We start from the raw sequence: 16,713 nt of genomic DNA, 5'->3' as shown, positions 1-16,713 counted from the left end.
CTCCAAGAAGAGAGTGTTGTTACCTGTGTGAGTGGCAGATCAGGACCGTATTACAGCAGTAGTAAGTAGCACCTTGTCCTGCGTGCTTAGGTGTTGCTCTGATTTTACCTCTGTGTTGCAGAACATTTGCTGCAGGAACGCTTTTGTGGCCAGAAGTGATTAATTTGTACTCTCTCTCTTCAGCAGTCCATGAACTCAAGTACGACAGCACTGCCTACCGACCTGCCAAGCTTCAACCTCATCAGCGAGAGCCTGTCCTTTGACTTCAAAGACACGGATATGAAGAGGCTTTCAATGGAAATCGAGAAAGAGAAGTATGTGGCATGCATCCAGTCCGGGCCAGGGCTGGGATTTGTGCCTTGGTTGCAGTGGGAGGAATTGCGCCGGGGCTGAATGTGACTTTTACGTTCCAGACGAGCACGGGAGGTGAAACGGGGAGAAGTCTTTTGGGTTTGCATTTACCGGGTCATTAGTAGCTCTGCCCAGAGCACGATGTAGCTGCTGGTTGACCATTTCTCTGGATGGGGACCTGGTGTCAGAGATGCATCCCTACTGCCTTGCTTAAAGGCGAGTTTAAGCACGCTGAGCCCTGCGCCAGTCAGTTCCTCTCCGTACGGTTAACCCGGCTCTTGGTTAGGCTTGAGTTGTCCATGTTGGTAGAAAGAGTCAACAGCAGTCTGACTGCTGCTGCGCTGGACTGTTGCAGGCTGCCGCTTGTGCATTTGCAGCGTGTCCAGAGAATGTAAAGATAGCTGGAGTCTGTCCTAAGGTCCCACGTTAGGGCTTTCACCCCTTTTTCTTGGAATCTGTGTCATGTTGATATACAAAAAGTGTGCGCAAGCAAGTTTGGATGTGATTATGAGCTTTGATCTTGTGTTTTCCTGAGGGTGGAAGTGTAGCCTTCAAAATTACAAATTTAGCAGAAATCAAAGCAGATCAGATTTTAATCTCTGTAGTAATAATGCGCTTTGTTCATTGATTGGGTAGCAGATCAAAGCTAGAAGGGCTCTGCCATAGCGCTCCGGCCAAAACTTCCTGGGGCTGGAATGAAACGCCCCTGGATCCCGGAGGGTGGTTCATTCTGCCTCTGCTGAGTACCCTCTCCCGTGTATGAAATAACAGACCGCTACGCTAGAGACGGAGGTTAAAAACTTTCCCTACAGCTAGAAGGAAAAAGATAGAAGCTGAAAATAACAGGATAATTCCTGGTTCTGTACCCAGGTTGCTAACTAGGTCATCCCACTCTCCTAAGCAGGACGAGCTTGGCTCTGCCAAATGCTGAAAGCAGTAACATGCTTTCGCTGACTTCTCCGGGACTCTGTGCGTTCCTCGGGTGTTGAGATAAACCCCGCTACAAATTTTGGCACTCTGAAAAGGTTCTTGTTAGTCTGCTGGTACTTTGAGCTGGGTCTCAGTGTTTAATCACAAGTACAAGGCTGGCATGGTGTGATTTTTCTCCAGTCGATGCTTCTTCATGGAAGGCAGTTAGGGCCGAGTCCTGAGAATGGCTGGGTTTGGGTTTTTTTCTTTCTTTCTTTTTTTGGGAGACCTTTCTCTCTACCAGGGATGCTGTGTGTCTAAAAGATACCTGATATTTTGGGGGCAGTGCTTGCTCCCACATGGTTTACAAGCTAAATCCCTCTAAAACATGAGAAGTCAGTACATCAGGGTCCTTCCTTCAGGGAAGGATTCGTGCCTTTGAGTTTGAGAGCTGGGTTTGAGAGAGGGTGCAGCGGAGTAGAGCAGCGCTGCTTAACCCGCTATCTTGTAGACTGAAACTGCGTAACGTTAACCTGCGTCAGCTTCGCTAGAAATGAGGAGACTTACAAATATCATCCAGCAGCTCTAGTTTGGCTTTATTTTTTTAGATACTGACATAACTTACAGTTTTGTTCTTGGGTCAGCTGTCTGGGTCCTCTTTTTAATAATGAACAAATCATTGCTCAGAGCAGTTTACTGTGTGCTCTAAACTAATGTTGTCAGTTCCACACACTCAAAGTGATAAGATAAGGTTTTTCTGTTATAATTCCGTTATCGGCTGCCACGGTATCACGTCACCGCGTGCAGCTGGCCAGTACTAACCCAGGACTCTTGTGTGTGTGCTAGGGTGGAGTACATGGAGAAAAGCAAGCACCTGCAGGAGCAGCTGAACGAGCTGAAGACAGAAATTGAGGCACTGAAGCTAAAGGAGAGGGAGACAGCTCTGGATATATTGCACAACGAGAATGCCAGCCGAGGCAACAGCAAGCACAACACTATTAAAAAGGTATCGGAGGGCTCCAGTTTGTATCTCGCCTGATGAAATCCTTTAAAAACAACAACGAAATAACCCTTCCGTTTGGTTTAGCTTTTGCACAAGTTGTTATAATAAAATTGTTTGATCTAGGCTTTCTTCCCCGGCTGCTTAGCTTTGAACCAGGGCGCAGAGAATTTCAGCTTCTGGTGGCTCCTGGTTTATATTGGCCACAACCAAGCCTTGTCTCTTCAGTGCTGTGTGAGGGGATGCAAAGATCTCAAGGTTTGAAGGTCTTGCTGAACCTTAACAAAAGCTGTACGGGGATGCTTTAGAAGGGATCTGCCACCCTAGTGACCCCAGGAACAGAAAAGCCCTACCTGCCTATTGCAGCCATTCCCTAAAGGCATTGCAAGGAAGCAGCCTTGAGCTTGGCTGGTGAATAAGGGCAAAAATACTCCTGACTTACAGGCTCTCAGTAGAAAAAGCCAAAAGCCTCATCCTCTCTTTTAATCTGTTCTTGAATAACCTGTAGTGCAGCTTCAAATACTAACAGCAAAATCTTTCGCTAGCGGGGTGTGTGTGAGGTGTCTGCTCCCTGTGCTGTGGACCCTGGAACCACCTGCCTCTAGAAGTGTGTTTGGGATGAATACTTAGCCAAAAAGTTAGGACGGCTGGGTCTGCTAGCCTGGGAGTCACACCTGAAAGGTCACAACAAAGCCCCTTCTTTATTTTTTACATCCAGTCCTTTTCCTTTTGCTTAGTTGCTCTGCTGTTCTCCCAGCTGGGCTCAGTGTAATGAGGGGCTGCGGGCAGATCCGTAATTGGTACGGTGGGATGTAGTGGTCAGCCCCGCTCACCTGCGAAGGCTTTTACCCTGTGAAGGCTTTTACCAGCTGGCTTTCCGCTAGCAGCCGTCCTTGTGAAGGGTTCGGAAATCTGTATGGCACGGGATGCAGGTTGTGGTAACGACTCCAGGTTTTAAAAATGAATCCTTATCTCTTTACCGCTCCCAGCTGAGAGCTACGTCTGAAAGGATTTGAAAATACCAGTTCATGCCAACTTCCGTGGCTGGGAGTTTATGATCACAGAACTGGGGCAGGAAAGTGAATCTAGCATGTCTCCTTTCCCAGTTTCCCCATGCTAGCCCTGAGCTATTCAGGTTCCTGTCCCTCCAGAGCGGAGAATATAAAAATCTTCACAGACCCTTTTGTCATCATAGAATCTGAAGACATTTCTGCTCCCAGTAGATTTTGTTAGGTTTTGTCTCTGTGCTCAGAGCCCTCAGTTTAAACAGAAAATGCTAAATTTTCACTTCTGACAGAGACAAGTTCATAGAGAGCTGATGGTCCCATTTGTCTCACTTAAGGAAGGTGGCCGGGCAATCATTTTGATGCCTGTCAGGGCTCATCGCTGTAATTGGGACTGTGCGGTCAGCCTTCGTTCCTTTGAAGCTGGAGTCTTGTCCTGTCCCCTCCCCTTCAGGAGGGGACCGAGGCTGCCCGGCTCCTGCATCTCAGCCGGAGGAGCAAAGGCTTTTAAATAATAATCTATTAGTCGAGCACATCAGAATAAAATTACAGACTGCTTTTGTTCATGCCACCAGGAGGTCAGGAGGGCTTTTGTCTTTGCACTTGTGATGGAAAGGAAGATGCAAGACACTGGAAATGGGATAGCAGTTTAGCAACACTTAAATAATACCACCCCTCTGCCCCACCTGGAAGCCACTGATCACTTCAGCACCCCGGGCAAACTGTACAGATTGCACAAATGACCTGACATTACTCGTATCACAGAGGATTATTATTTTTTTTTTTGTTGTTCATTTTATTTTGCTGGTTTAGCCTCAAGCCCAGGGCAGAAGACCTATCTGCATTTGAGACTTCAAAGTAGGTTATTCCAAGGTACCTGCGTGGGGTGATGGAATCACCGGCTGTAATACTAACCCGTGCATGAGCTTGCCTGCGATACGCACCGCTCTAGCCGGCTCCCATTGCTGCCACCCCTACAATGCTCCTTACGCACCGGTGCGGTGCCGGTGAGACCGGGCTCGCCACGGCGCAGCACCCTGCCCGTCCCCGCGGTGGACCCGTGCAGCATGTCGCAGGCAGCCGCCCTGCCCGGCTCTCCCTCCCTCGGTAGCGCTCACAGCCTCTCTGCATTCGTTTTTGCACCTGATCCTCCGTGCTGGGAAGCGTCTTTCTTGGCAGAAGTTGAGTTGGCAACGTCAGTGGGGGAGTGCAGGCGTAGACGCTTAAATAATTAAACATGCCTGTTTTTGCTGTGCTGCCGGTGGCTGGGAATCTATTGGAGGTGCAGGGTGGCCTTTGAAGTTTTCTTTAATGAAGTAAACCAGGACCTTCCCCCTTGTTTGCTGCAGAAGGAAATTCAGGATTTAAAAAAAAAAAAAAAAAACAAAACAAAAAACCTAACAAACAAACAAAAAAAGCAACCAAACAAACCCCATCAACTCTTTGCTGCCAAAACTGTCATAACAGGCTAAAAACGCACACCTCCGTCTCGGAGCGGAGCGGCACGTGGACGCGTTATTAGCGTCTGCCTCTTTGAGGATTATCACAGGAACGTAAAGCAGACAGTTGAGGACAGCCGGCGTCTGCAGGTAGCTCTTGGGCAAGGCTGCAGCCGGGGATGGTGCCGGGAGACTCTGCCGGAGGTAACGCCGTTCCTCGCCATCGCGCCTGGGGACACCGGCTCTCAGAGCCGCTCTCTTTCCTGCTGGCGATGCCCCTGCCTGCCCCCTGCCTCCTTCAGCACGCCGGTGACTCTGTTGACGCCACGTCTCTTCTTTCCACAGCCTTGCTTTCCTCCGAGGATTTGCCCTCGGTCCGCAGGCTGTGTGTGTGTGCAGAGCATCGACTCCCTCCTTCGGGAGGATGAGTTTGGGGAAGCTTTTTTACTCTTTCCTCGATCGTGGTTCTTGCACACCCACGGGGTTTAAGGAGTTTTGAGTGGTAGCGCTAAGGGAAGAAACGGCATGGATGCTGCGGTGGCAGCGCTCATGAAGGCGGGTGGCAAACCTGGCGGTAAGCGCCTTTGGGAAAAGGCTTTAGTTAAAAGTTACTCTGAGGGCTTGCACTGCCCTGCCTGCGTGGCAGGCACGTACAACTGACCGTGGAGCAATTTCTCAGCACCTCTGGAGCTGTAGAGCGGAGGCAGGAGGACGCTTTAGGTGCAGGCTTTTTCCTGGCCGGCACCCAGAAGCGATCAGCAGAGGTTTGTGCCGTTCTTGAATGGACCAGCCCTTTCAGGGCTGCATGCAGCGCTGTAAATCATTCTAGTTAGGGTTTTGTGCCGGCTGGCTGCTGCCGTCCGCTCTCGGGGGGGCTGCGGGTGTTCCCAAGACCAGCAGCTCTCGTTATTAAGTGTTTCCTTGGGAAGAGGGAGGAAGCGGCTAAAATGAAGGGTGACCCTGCAGGTCTGGGGCACCCTGGGGGAGGCGTTGGATGTCTCTCTGGAGCGGGCTGCCAGCGGTTGAAACCCACTGTCCCATCCTGACTGGCTTGAGGAACTCCGTGGCAGGTGAAATTGGGATGAAATCCACTTGTGGCCGCAGCGTGAGGAGGTGAAATGAAGCCCTGGCAATTTGTGAAAAGACTAATCCAGCAGCTGGGAGAGATTCGGTGCCTGGGAGGAGCCCCCATAATTAAACCAGATGCACAGCAAGTGCTACGGTGTGACCTCTGGGTTTTGTTGCCTGCCTTTGAAGATGCCTGCTAAGTTTTTCATGTTTAATTATGTGGTTAACATGCTAATTCTTTTTTATGAGCTCTGTGGGCCCAGCACAAGCACCTCATCTGCAAACTGATTTCCCTTCTCCGTAGCGCTCTCCGCCGTGGGCTGGCGCTGCTGACTCCAGCTGGCTCGGCTTCGGGAGGGTTTGCCGCTTAGGCTGTGGTAGAAGATGAAAAAACCCACTTCTTCCTCGCATTCGCCGGTGTAGGAAGGCTCCCAGAACAGGCTGCTGCTCTAAAACACAGTCGGGTCTTTCATTCCTGTTGCTTTCTTCTTGCACAGTCATGCTTATTTACTGTGATTTAAGCCCTTTGAAGTATCCAGGCAAGGAGCAAATCTCCACGCCTGTTCCCAGACGAGCGGCTTTGTCCTTGAGCAGCGCTCTGGTCCTTCGACGGACAGGCTTGGCCTTTCTCTGCCCGGCTCTCCGGCGGCTCTCGGCTTTTTATCGAACGCAACGTGTCTCTGGGGCTCGAGCTCGCTCCTTGGGGCCAGCGCTCTTGGTGCCTGCGGGGATTGTGCGGACGTCGGCGGTGGGGTGAGCTGTTGCTGACGGTGCTCTTGCCAGCTCCTCTCCTGGCTGATCCTGGTTGTGGTGCAGCATTGCCCTCAACTCGGGATTTTTTCCTGTCATTGAGGGACTTGGGGTTTGGAGAAGCTACTTCAAATCTGCTTATTTATCACCAGTAGACCGGTCTGGGCTTCCTCCGTCACTGGGCCGCAGACGGTCATGTTCTGCCACGTTCCTACGGGCGCAGCATCATCTCCTTCGGGTTTAGGCAATGAGCAGCTCCTGGCTGCCAAGCACGGAGGGGCGAGCGAGGCAGAGCAAGGTGGACTGCTGCGGGCTTGTCTTCGCTCCTCTCACCTTCAAGACGTGCTGTGGTCTGTCCTCTACAGCAGCGTAAGGACACTGGTGAGTTAGTGATGGGCACTGCCGTCCGAGTCTCTCGTGATGCTGATAGGAAGCTGCTGTGCCACCACCAAATGTCATGAGGCTACTTAATCATCTTGGACAGGCTGAAGGTTTTCGGGAGGCTGCGTTGGGGCAGTCAGCTTCTCTGCCCATTTTCCAGCTGTGCCTGGCTAGCATTGCGCTAGGGATCACTGAAACGCGTCCCTCAAGGACGTCAACAAATCTTTTGGGGTCTCTTTGTCGTCTCCTGAGGACTCCCTTCCTCACCTCTCCCCTTCTGGGACCTGCAGACTCCCCTGCATGAAACAGGTCCGCTTTGCTCCAGTGGTTTGCTGGGGAGATGCAGCCCCATGGCCACTTCAGGGAAGGAGGATGTTATTGTGCCTCTGGAGCTTCATCCCCCAGAGGGAAGGGACCAGCAAAAGAGAGACTTCTGCTCTGGGAAGGGCAGGGGGGAGCCTGGGTGGCACAGAGGGATGGGTCCGTCCTTTCCTGTGGATCCTGTGACAGCCCGGATGCGGATGAGGTGCTCTTTAGCCTCACAGAACTGCAGCATTGCCGCGGCATCGCTGTGTAATCCACTCCCACCGGGAGAGGAGAAGGCTGCGTGCTGCAGAGCGGGCACGCGACCAGCGAGGGACTTCCCAGGAGGAGCAGCACCGGCGTTTCCCATCCCCTCGGGAGCTGCGAGGGTAGAGAGGAAAGAGGAGCGAGGATTTGGCTTCTTGCCCTGCCTGGCTGGGATGCAGGCGAGAGCCGGGAGATACCCGGTGAGCAGAGCAGCTCTGGGCACCTCTGGGCACGCATTTTCCAAGTGCAGGAGGAGACGGAGGCGCATCCCACGTAGGTCTTGCCCACACAGCCCCGTGTGTGCGAGGCCGTGTCCCTGCTATTTTAATTTTCTTTCTGTCCTTCTCCTCCGAGCTGGGAAGCGAAACTCCCTGGCAGCTAAACTGGGACACGGCAGCCTCCTTTCCTTGTTTACAAGGAGCGAAAGGAAACTAGGAAACGTCAGACCTATCATCTATTTTTGTGGCAGCCTTTGAAAAGCGTTTCCTTCAAATGGAGCATCATCTTCGCTCTTTTAAACGCACTCATCAAAGCGTTGGAGGCCGGGGGGAAGTTGTGCTTAGGAGAGAATAAACGGCAGCGTGGGAGTAAGAGAGAAACGGAGAGGGGAAAAATAGGAAGGTTTTGGTTTCAAAAGTAAATGTGGGAAGTGAGAGGTCCACCTGGCTGGTGGGGACTGGGGAATGGGCAGGGATGGAGAAGGACGTTCAGGGGAGCAGGGCGGGGAACAAAGAGGATTTACTGTATGCAGTGCCCGGGTGATGATTTAGCAGGGACCGTAGGTCTTCCTCCCAGCAGCACCCCTTCACCAGCATCGCGCGGGGTGAGGCGATGCCGCCGGGGTGGCACGGGTCACCCTTTCCTCCAGCCTGACCGGCTGCAGGATAAACAAGGAAATGGCAAGGAAATGAGAAATTTTAAACCTCTCCCTGTTCCTCGGGACCCGGCAGGACGGGGAAAGGTTGATGTGATTTGCAGCCCCCTTCTGCTGCCCGTGCCCCATCTCCAGTGCGTGGGGAGGGCACCGGCTCCGGTGGGCTCGCTGGGAGCCCGGGCGGTTTCTCTCTATTCAGTTTGCCCTGCCAGCAGAAGTTATGTGCCTGCAGTTATTGGGTTAGCCGCTCTGAAACGCGTTTGGCTATGAGGGACTTATTGGGTTGCTTTTGTTTGTTTTTCTTAAATCAAATCAGTCCAGCAGCCCTGGGTAAAAGCAGAGCTCGGAGGAACCCCAGTGCGGGAATGCAGGGAGTGGGACTCTTCCCTTTCTCGTATCTTGATTCATTTGAGCTCTGGCCGCTTAATTGCGCTGCTTCTCTCTCTCTCTCTAAATTTTCTTTGATGGCTCTGGTAGTGCATTGTGGAGCCCACCCTCCCTCCTGCAGGAAGGAGATTATCATAATACTGCTTGTAAATCAATTCCCCCCCCCCCCCCCCCCCCCCCCCCGCACTGACGAGGATGTAACTTGCTCTTAATCACTCTGCCTCGCCTGCACGGTGTTACGGTACGGGTAGATATATTTATTTCTCCTTGCCTGGCCGGGCAAAGGGGAGGCAGACAGTGCAAAAGAGTTTGTGGAGGTGCTGGAGGCCACCTTAGGGCTTCCCCCCAGGAGTCGGTGGAGAGGCTGGAGCAGGGCTCTGCTCTCCTCCCTGACTGTTCTCCTCGCTTTCATATCCTGGTGCAGAAAAGAAAAGAGCAAAACCGGTTGCTCCCTGCGTGAGGGAGCGGGATTTCCCTGCAAAGAGCTGTCTGGGGCTCGCGCTTTTGCAGCCGAAAGGAGATGGGAGGCGAGCTCGGCTGCAGGGCTCCCCGCGCCCACCGGCTTACGCAGCACCCCCGTGTACCCCCGCAGCGCTGGGTGGGGTGAGTCAGGCTGCCGTGGGGCTCGCTGCCCCCAGGAGCTTCCCTTGGCTCTGCCCCTCTTCCTCCGACGGATCCCTCGCCTTTTGTCGTGCTGCAGCCGTGCCACGCTCGCTGTCGGGACCAGAACACCAGCCGCTGACCTGAGCCGCTCACCTGAGCGCTGCCTGCTGTGGGGGCAAGGAAAGCCCTGCCTGCGATGGCTCAACAGCAAGAAAAACAAGAATAAAAGAAAGAAAAAGGGAGGGGGGGGGCAATTCTCCCTCCAGGCACAGCGGAGCATGGGTGGCGGAGAGTCAGTGTGCAGTCAAGAGCAATCCTCATTTCCTCTCTGTTTATTCATGTGCCTGACTGTAATCGGATGTGAGAAGGCAGCTGCCTGAGAGCTGCCGGGCAGCCCCCGTTCCCGGTGCGGGAGGTCCCAGCGGTGGCTGCTGGAGGTGACTTTGCTCCAGGGCTGCTGGAGGCAGAGCAGCCCCTTCCTCTGCCCAAGGCACTGCCCGAGGTCTCAGCCATAACCCGGCTCCTGTTAATGAGAAATACGCCAACTGTGCCCATATCCCCCTCGTGTGATGCTTTTCTAACGCCCTCCAGGTTACTGGGGAGAAAGACAGACGGAAGCTTCTCTTTGGGGAGCCGAAATGGGAAGGAATCCTCCTGCCCGGACACCAGCACTGCACGAGCCTCCTGGCTTTCTCGGAAACAGCCAGAGCGCAACATGGGGGTGATGAGGGATGGGGGGTGCCTCTGCACGGCGGGAGCGAGGGTGGCAGTGCGGGTGCCTGCTCTGTCGCCGTTGAAATCCCTGTGGTCTTTGCCTTTCAGGTGGCAAAATCTGGCCACTGCTGAGTGCCACCGAGCCACAGGGCATGGCCCTCTGGGGAATCAGCGCTCACCCCTCTCTGCAGGACCCCATCTCATCAAAACCCATCTTTGCTCCCGCTCCCTGTATGTCTGCAGCTGGGCTGCTCTTCCCATGCCTCAGTTTCCCTGGATAGATAAAAAAACCAGCATCGAGCATCTCAGGGAGCCTTTGAAGGTCACGGATGAAAGCCCCTGGTGAAAGAGCAGGGCTGCATCTCCTCTTTCTGCTTGCGCCTGTGCTGGATGCCCTTGGAGCTCTGCCTCCGCGTGCTTCCCCCGACGCTGCAGCAGCATTTGCTCAGGAAGGCACGGCTTTGGGCACAGAGGCTGCCGCCCAGGCGGTGCTTTGAGGTACCCCAGGACCACGAAAGCGCGTGGGGGATTAGTGAAGAGCTGGAGGCAGAGAGCAGCCTCGAAATAGTCGAATCTCCCTTACAAGCCTGGGGGAAACATCTTCCCTCTCTGCCTCATCAGCAGTTGTAGCTGCCTCCTTTCTTTTCTCCATCCCAGCACTGAGTTTGCTGGGGGGGACCTGGGGAGCATCTCCCCTTGCTGTGCTTTAGGGGAGCGGCACCGCGAGCTGCCGTGGGCTGGGGAGGTGGAGGGATGGCTTTGATTCACCATCCAGCCTGCGAAAGAGATGACTTCAGAGGCAGGGCCGTAGGAAGTAGATAGCTGGCAGGTAAACGGTCCTCCTTGGGGTGTCTGGCCTCTCGGAGGTCTCTCCAGGTGAAAAGGGAAAGCGAAGCTCCGGTGCGAGCCCTGGCACTCGTGCAAAGGCGTGGGACGGCTCAGCCTCACCCACCCCTCTCAGCCCCAGCACCCTTCTCTGCCGGGGGACCGCGGTCCCCATCCGTGCACCGGGTCATTGCAGCGGGAGGCAGCAGCCCTGCCGAAAGGGAAGGACGTACTTGCACGCCATGGTGTCCGCTCAGGTTTTATACGCCAAATTCTCTGCCCCGTGACCCAGCCAGGCGTCTGCTTGGGATCACAGGCGGGATTTCTGCTGGAAGAGCCGAAACGAAGCCTACGCTGGGGCCATCGGTGGGGCTGGCAGCAGGCTGGGGCTGCCCGCTCCTTTTTTTTTTCCCCTCTCCAGCCTTGAAAGAGAGGCAAAGAGGTGCCCATGGGACACGGAGCCCCTGTCCCATCTCATCCACCCTCCATCCAGCTCTGGAGGGGATGCTGAGGAGGAGGAGGAGGAGAGCCAGCCCTGGCCCAGGAGATGCTGCCAGCAAAGGGTATTAAGCCCCTGCAGAAATTTCCTCTGCAATACAGATTTTTTTCGGAATGGCATTAGAGCTGTGAAGGAATTACGGAGGAAAGGCTGTGGGGGGAAGCGGGGAGGGGGAAGCGCTTGGCAGCTCTGGCGCAGGGCTTAACTCACTGTAACGTGATCCTAGGATTCCTGTTTCAGCAAAACTGGCGTCCCCGGCGGAAGGCATCGCTGCTTAATCCAGCTGTAACGAAGCTTTCGCAATTAGCTGGCTGGTTTGGCAAACTCTTGCGGTGATTCAGCAGCTGGTTGGAAGGTGGCACTTCTCCCACCGTGCTCCTTCGGGTGATTATCTGTAAATACTGTGATTTCTTCCTCGCCGCTGAGGATGTTTCTTTCATTTCTCCTTTGGCCCGTTAGAAAATGGGCTCACGGTTCCTCCGTGGGGTATTATTTTTTGGATAGCATCGCTAGCGCTTCAAAAAGCTTTTCTGGGCCGGGTTTCCAAGTCCTGCAGAGCTTTGGCTCCAAGGACACGGTCCTGCAAGCGAGGGCTCTCCAGCTCCATCCTCCTGCGGGATGGAGGGAGCGGGTCTGGGGTGGGCTCCCGGGGCAGAGGGAAGGCGTCGGCCCCTCGCAGGCGCTGGGACGGTGGTCGCGAGCCGCGTTGTGGCTGCTTGGACCCCACCGGGCACGCGTGCTCATCCCATCAAGGGGGATGGGTTGGGGTTGGACAGGAGCACGGGACAGAGGATGGTCCCTAACTGGTGACGGAGGTTACGTGTACCCGGCTGGCCCGGAGGCTTTGGGGAAGCTGTGGGTTTAGAGACGAGCGTGGTTCTCCCGCTGTCCTCAGCTGATGGAGGTTGTTTCTCCTCCGGCTTTGCAAGAGCCCCGTGTGTTCCCCCGCCGTCAGGGCAAGGAAGGGAAGGAGCGCGCTGGAGCCCGCGGGCACAGTCCCATGCCCACGATTGGCACCTTTGCTCCGGGCTCCTGTGTATCCCACAACCTGAAAGCTGCAGCCACGCTAATTAGGTTGATTGAATCTGTGGCCCCTCAGCAGCCGTTGCTTGGGGGGAAGGTGGTGTCGGCAGCAGAGAGCGGTCGCGCTCCCCCAGCCCAGCCTGCGTACCCTCGCTCTGCGCTTTGCCTTCGGGCTGTGCTGCTTGCAGCTGGGGGCTCGGCCGCCGAGGGCCCGCACGCCATCCCTGCTTCTGCCTTCCCGGGTATTTTCGGAGGGGCAGGAGCTGAGCCAGGAGGGGATTAAGGCAGCAGCTCCCTCCTGCTCAGCCCGGTGCCCTCCCCGGGGGGGGTGAAGCTGGGGCTGGGTGCCTTGCGGGAAGGGGGGGATCAACCCCGTCCCCCTTCAGCCGCCCCCTCTGCTCTCTTGCAGCTCACCCTACAGAGCACCAAGTCCCGCGTGGCCTTCTTCGAGGAGCTCTAGGAAGCGACCAGCCGCTCCGCACCGCTGCTGCCTGCCGGCCGGCTCCCCCGCCAGCCGGAGCCTTTCCCCCAGGACCCGCGTGCCCCAACCGGGGCCGGGGAGCCGGGCATCGCCCCCCGGTCCCCAGCGGGTGCTGCCAGCCTCTGCACACCGATGGACTCGGGGCCCGGCTGCCCACGGACTGTGTGATGTTCTCTAGCTTAGTGGCCCTCCTCCCCGCCCCTCTTTTTTCCTTTTCTTCCAGCCTTTTTCGTACTTTTCTAGTCTAGTTTTTTGGCTCGGCCCTCCAGGCTTTCCCCCGCTGCCCGGGGTCGGGGCCGCGGCCGTGCCCCCCAGCCTGGCAGCCAGCGGAGGAGCGTGCCGAAGGGTCTCCCCCGGCAGGGATGCCGTCCCTCCGGGCTGCCTTCTCCTGCCGGCAGCGGCGTGGCGGCCCCGGAGCCCCGCGGTGCCTGGAGCTCCATTAGGAAGGCAGAGCATGTTCTAGTGGAGTGCTGTAAATCAGGGGCCGTCGCGCCGGCTCTCCCAGCGCCCGGCAGAGGTGGGAGGCAGGCGGGCAGGGAGCGGGGTTACAGCGGCTGCGGGGACCTCGGTCTCTGGGGATTAGGGCTGCCGCTTCTCTGGGGAGAGGAGGCAGGGGCGGGAGGTGGGGAGGAAGGTCTCTTCCTCCTCCTCCTCTCTGCAAGGAGCGGGAGAACAGCTAGTGCCAACCAAATGAAACCTTTTTTTTTTTTTTTCCTGCAAACTGTGACAAACCTGGGCAGCTTGAGGCCAGGAGGTCTCTGGGGGCTCGGAGCCGGGCAAAGGGCAGGCACGGCCCCAGCTTTCGCTGGGTGCCCAGGTCCAGCACCCCCTAACGCGGCGTGGGGCCCCCCCCAGCTCCTCCGAGCCTCCCCGGGCTGAGCCGGTGTCCTGGCAGGCGAGCGCGGGGGCTGCCTGCTCCCACCCATCCCCAACGGGTGCCGTTGCTCACAGCTCTGACCCCCCGGCGCGGCCGCGGGGGGAACAGGGGTCCCCGTCCCTAATCCTGCCCTCGCTCAGGGGGAAACCTCCCTTCCAGCTGAGATTTACCCTTCAACGGAGCCGGTGCTGCCCTGGGCACCCCCCGCATCCCCTGGGGGCACCCCCAGCATCCCCTGGGGACCCCCAATTCCTCCCTCCCACAACCTCACCCGACCTACAGCCACACCGGAGTCGGCCGGAGGGTCCTCCCGGGGCTTGGCGTGTAGCGGATGGCATCCCGAACCCTTTTTTATTTAAAACCACGCTGCCTCGGATCAAGTGCCCGCACGTGGCTGCCGTTGGGATGGCCGGGGCCTGGCACGGCCGCTTTCCCAGTCCCCTGGACTCTTGTACTCGGAAGAAATAATGGTTTTCTCCTTTGTTTTAATAAAAATTTAAAGCACTAGGAGGGGGAGCTGGGACTTGTTTGGTCTTTTTTCTTTGGGAAAAACCTCACGGAGCCCTTTGCTGCCGCAGTTAACGGCGGGAGGAGGTTTTTAATGGGGAGCCCGGCTGCGGCCATGGGATCCCTCCGGCAGCTCCCTGCGGGGCCGGGATGGCTTCCCCCTCCCCACGGCTGCGGGGGTCCCGCTGTCCCCGGTCCCTCGGGGCTCCTCCATCCCTGTTGCAGCAGGGTGCCCTTTTCCCTCCCGGGGTTTGGGGTGCCCTGGGGGGGGGGCTGAGCCCCGTGTTTGCCATCCCTGGGGCTCTGCCCGACGCTGCCTGATCTCAGCCTGCCCGGAATAAAGAAATGATACGCTGCATTGACCTCAATCTTTTAATTAATTATGGATAAAACCCCTTTGGTGACGCCAGGACCCAGCTGAGCTGCCGGCCCCGAGCCGGGGCTGCCGGTGGGGCTTCACCGAACCACCGTCCGCGCCGAACACCCCGCGGCCGGGCAAGACCCGACCCCGGGGCGCTGCTCCCGGCCCCGCTGCGACTTGATGCACTCGGGGATGGATGCGCTTGTTTATCTGCTCGCCGGCAGCGAAACCCCGGGAGATTATAGGGAGCTCCTGGCCAGGGCTCTGGTCCCCCCAGAAGTGGGGGGGCTGGGGGGGGTGGGTATTTTTTCCCCTTTTTTGTTGTTTTAAGCAGGGTTCATGGAGGGGGGATGGGGGGGTGGCGAAGGGGTGCTGATGGGGAAACGGGGGAGATTTCGGGGCTGCTGGGAGGCAGCAGGCGAGGGAAGCGGAGGGTGACCTGGCTTCCTGCGCGTGGGGCGGGAGCGCTGCCCGCAGCCGCCGGTGTCAGTAATGCAGCTGGTGCGCTGCCTGCGCTGCCTGCGCTGCCCGCACTGCCTGCGGGGGACGGGCAGAGCCCCTGGCCGGGGGATGCGGCCCCAAAGCGAAGCCAAAAAGGCTTTTCCCAGCCCAGGCCGCAGCACCGGCGCTGGGGGCAGCCGCGCAGGGGGATGCACTGGGTGCAGCCGGTGCCAGGTCTGACATGGGGGGGGGTCTCCTTCGGCCCTGCGATGCAGGGGATCCCCTGCTCGCTCACAGGGCACACCGGGAGCCCTGCACGCTCACAGCGCTGCGCGCTTGCAGCACCGCACACTCGCAGCACCATGCGCCCGCAGCGTTGCACACTCATGGCATTGCACGCTTGCAGCCTTGCGTGCGTACAGGATCGCACACTTGCAGCCTTCCACACTCACACCATTGCTCACTCACAGCATCGCATGCCTGCAACCCCACATGTATTGCACTCTTGCAGCACTGCACACTTCAGCACCATGCACCCGCAGCATTGCACGCTCATGGCGTTGCACGCTTGCAGCCCTACGTGCTCACAGCATTGCACACTTGCAACACTGCACACTTCAGCACCATGCACCCGCAGCATTGCACGCTCAAGGCATTGCACGCTTGCAGCCTTGCACACTCACAGTCGCATACTCACAGCCTCGCACACCTGCAGCCCCACGTGCTCACAGCACTGCACACTTGCAGCACTGCACACCTCAGCACCATGCACCCGCAGCATTGCACGCTCACAGCATTGCACACGTGCAGCCTTGCACACTTGCAGCCTCCCACGCTCCCGGCTTTGCATACTCAGGGCCTCGCACGCCCGCAGCATTGCACACTTGCAGCCTCACACGCCGGCAGCGTTGCAGACGCGCAGCCCCCGCGCTGCAGCGGCAGCCCTGTGCCAGCTCCCTGCCTGCCCTCCCGCGCCGCGGGCTGGGCCGTTCCTCCGCTTCCAAAGGAAATTTCATTCCGATTTTTCTTCCTTTTTAGCAAAATTAAATTCATCGGAGCCGAGCGGCGGCGCAGCGGGGGCGGGTTGGCTTGCGACGACTTTGCCCAAGGAAAAAAAAACCACCAGGCAGCGGCTTCCACGAGCCTCTCCCAGCGCCTTCCTCCCGCCCATCCCTTGGGAAGGGAACTGGGGCTTTTTTGCTAACCCGAGGCAGCGGGCGAGCGTTTCGGCAGCGGTTCTCCACGCGCTTTAACAGCGGGGGTGGCTTTGGCGCTGGCCTGGGGACAACTTCTTGCTCGCGTGAGCGTCCCTGTCCCCAAACCCCAACCTGTAGCAGGGAGCAGGGCCCAGAATGGCGGCAGATAGGGAAACTGAGGCAGGGATGGCGCCGGCGAGGCCGTCCGGCTCCGGGGGCTGCCAGTCGGTATGCCGGCCTCATCCCGCGGTGCCAGAGGCCGGACAGCACCCGAGGCCTCCCCCCACCCATAACTCATGGGCTGCCACCCCCCTGCACCCCGGGGTGCTGCCCCGGCGCTGGGTGGCTCCGGCGGTGAGGGGAGGAGCCGGGTGCGGGGGTCAGCGGGGGGAGCGGGGGACGCTGGCTCACCCCCGGGCAGGGCTGGGGCCGGCTGCAGGGGCCTGGGGTGCT

At 57.5% G+C, this 16,713-nt stretch overlaps 1 protein-coding gene across 11 annotated transcripts in view; it reads left to right on the top strand.

The window, feature by feature from the left end:
* Window positions 1-14,271, top strand: part of NF2 (NF2, moesin-ezrin-radixin like (MERLIN) tumor suppressor) — a 49,282-nt gene extending 35,011 nt beyond the window's left edge. For 2 of the 11 annotated variants that reach the window (XM_075167208.1, XM_075167206.1), the window contains 4 exons: window positions 187-314; window positions 2,107-2,266; window positions 4,078-4,122; window positions 12,807-14,271. In XM_075167208.1, coding sequence (XP_075023309.1) covers window positions 187-314; window positions 2,107-2,266; window positions 4,078-4,113 — 324 coding nt within the window. In that variant the 3' untranslated portion in view covers window positions 4,114-4,122; window positions 12,807-14,271. Of the gene's footprint in view, window positions 1-183; window positions 315-2,106; window positions 2,267-4,077; window positions 4,138-10,158; window positions 11,439-12,806 lie in introns of those variants that run through there. The other 9 variants (XR_012676376.1, XM_075167204.1, XM_075167205.1 and 6 more) reach the window with 9 other exon arrangements.
* The last annotated feature ends 2,442 nt before the right edge of the window (window positions 14,272-16,713 follow it).

This window comes from Calonectris borealis, chromosome 18, assembly GCF_964195595.1.
Source record: "Calonectris borealis chromosome 18, bCalBor7.hap1.2, whole genome shotgun sequence".
NCBI classification, from domain to species: domain Eukaryota; kingdom Metazoa; phylum Chordata; class Aves; order Procellariiformes; family Procellariidae; genus Calonectris; species Calonectris borealis.
Note: the sequence above shows the minus strand (reverse complement) of the source record. Positions and strands in the feature narration are given on the sequence as shown.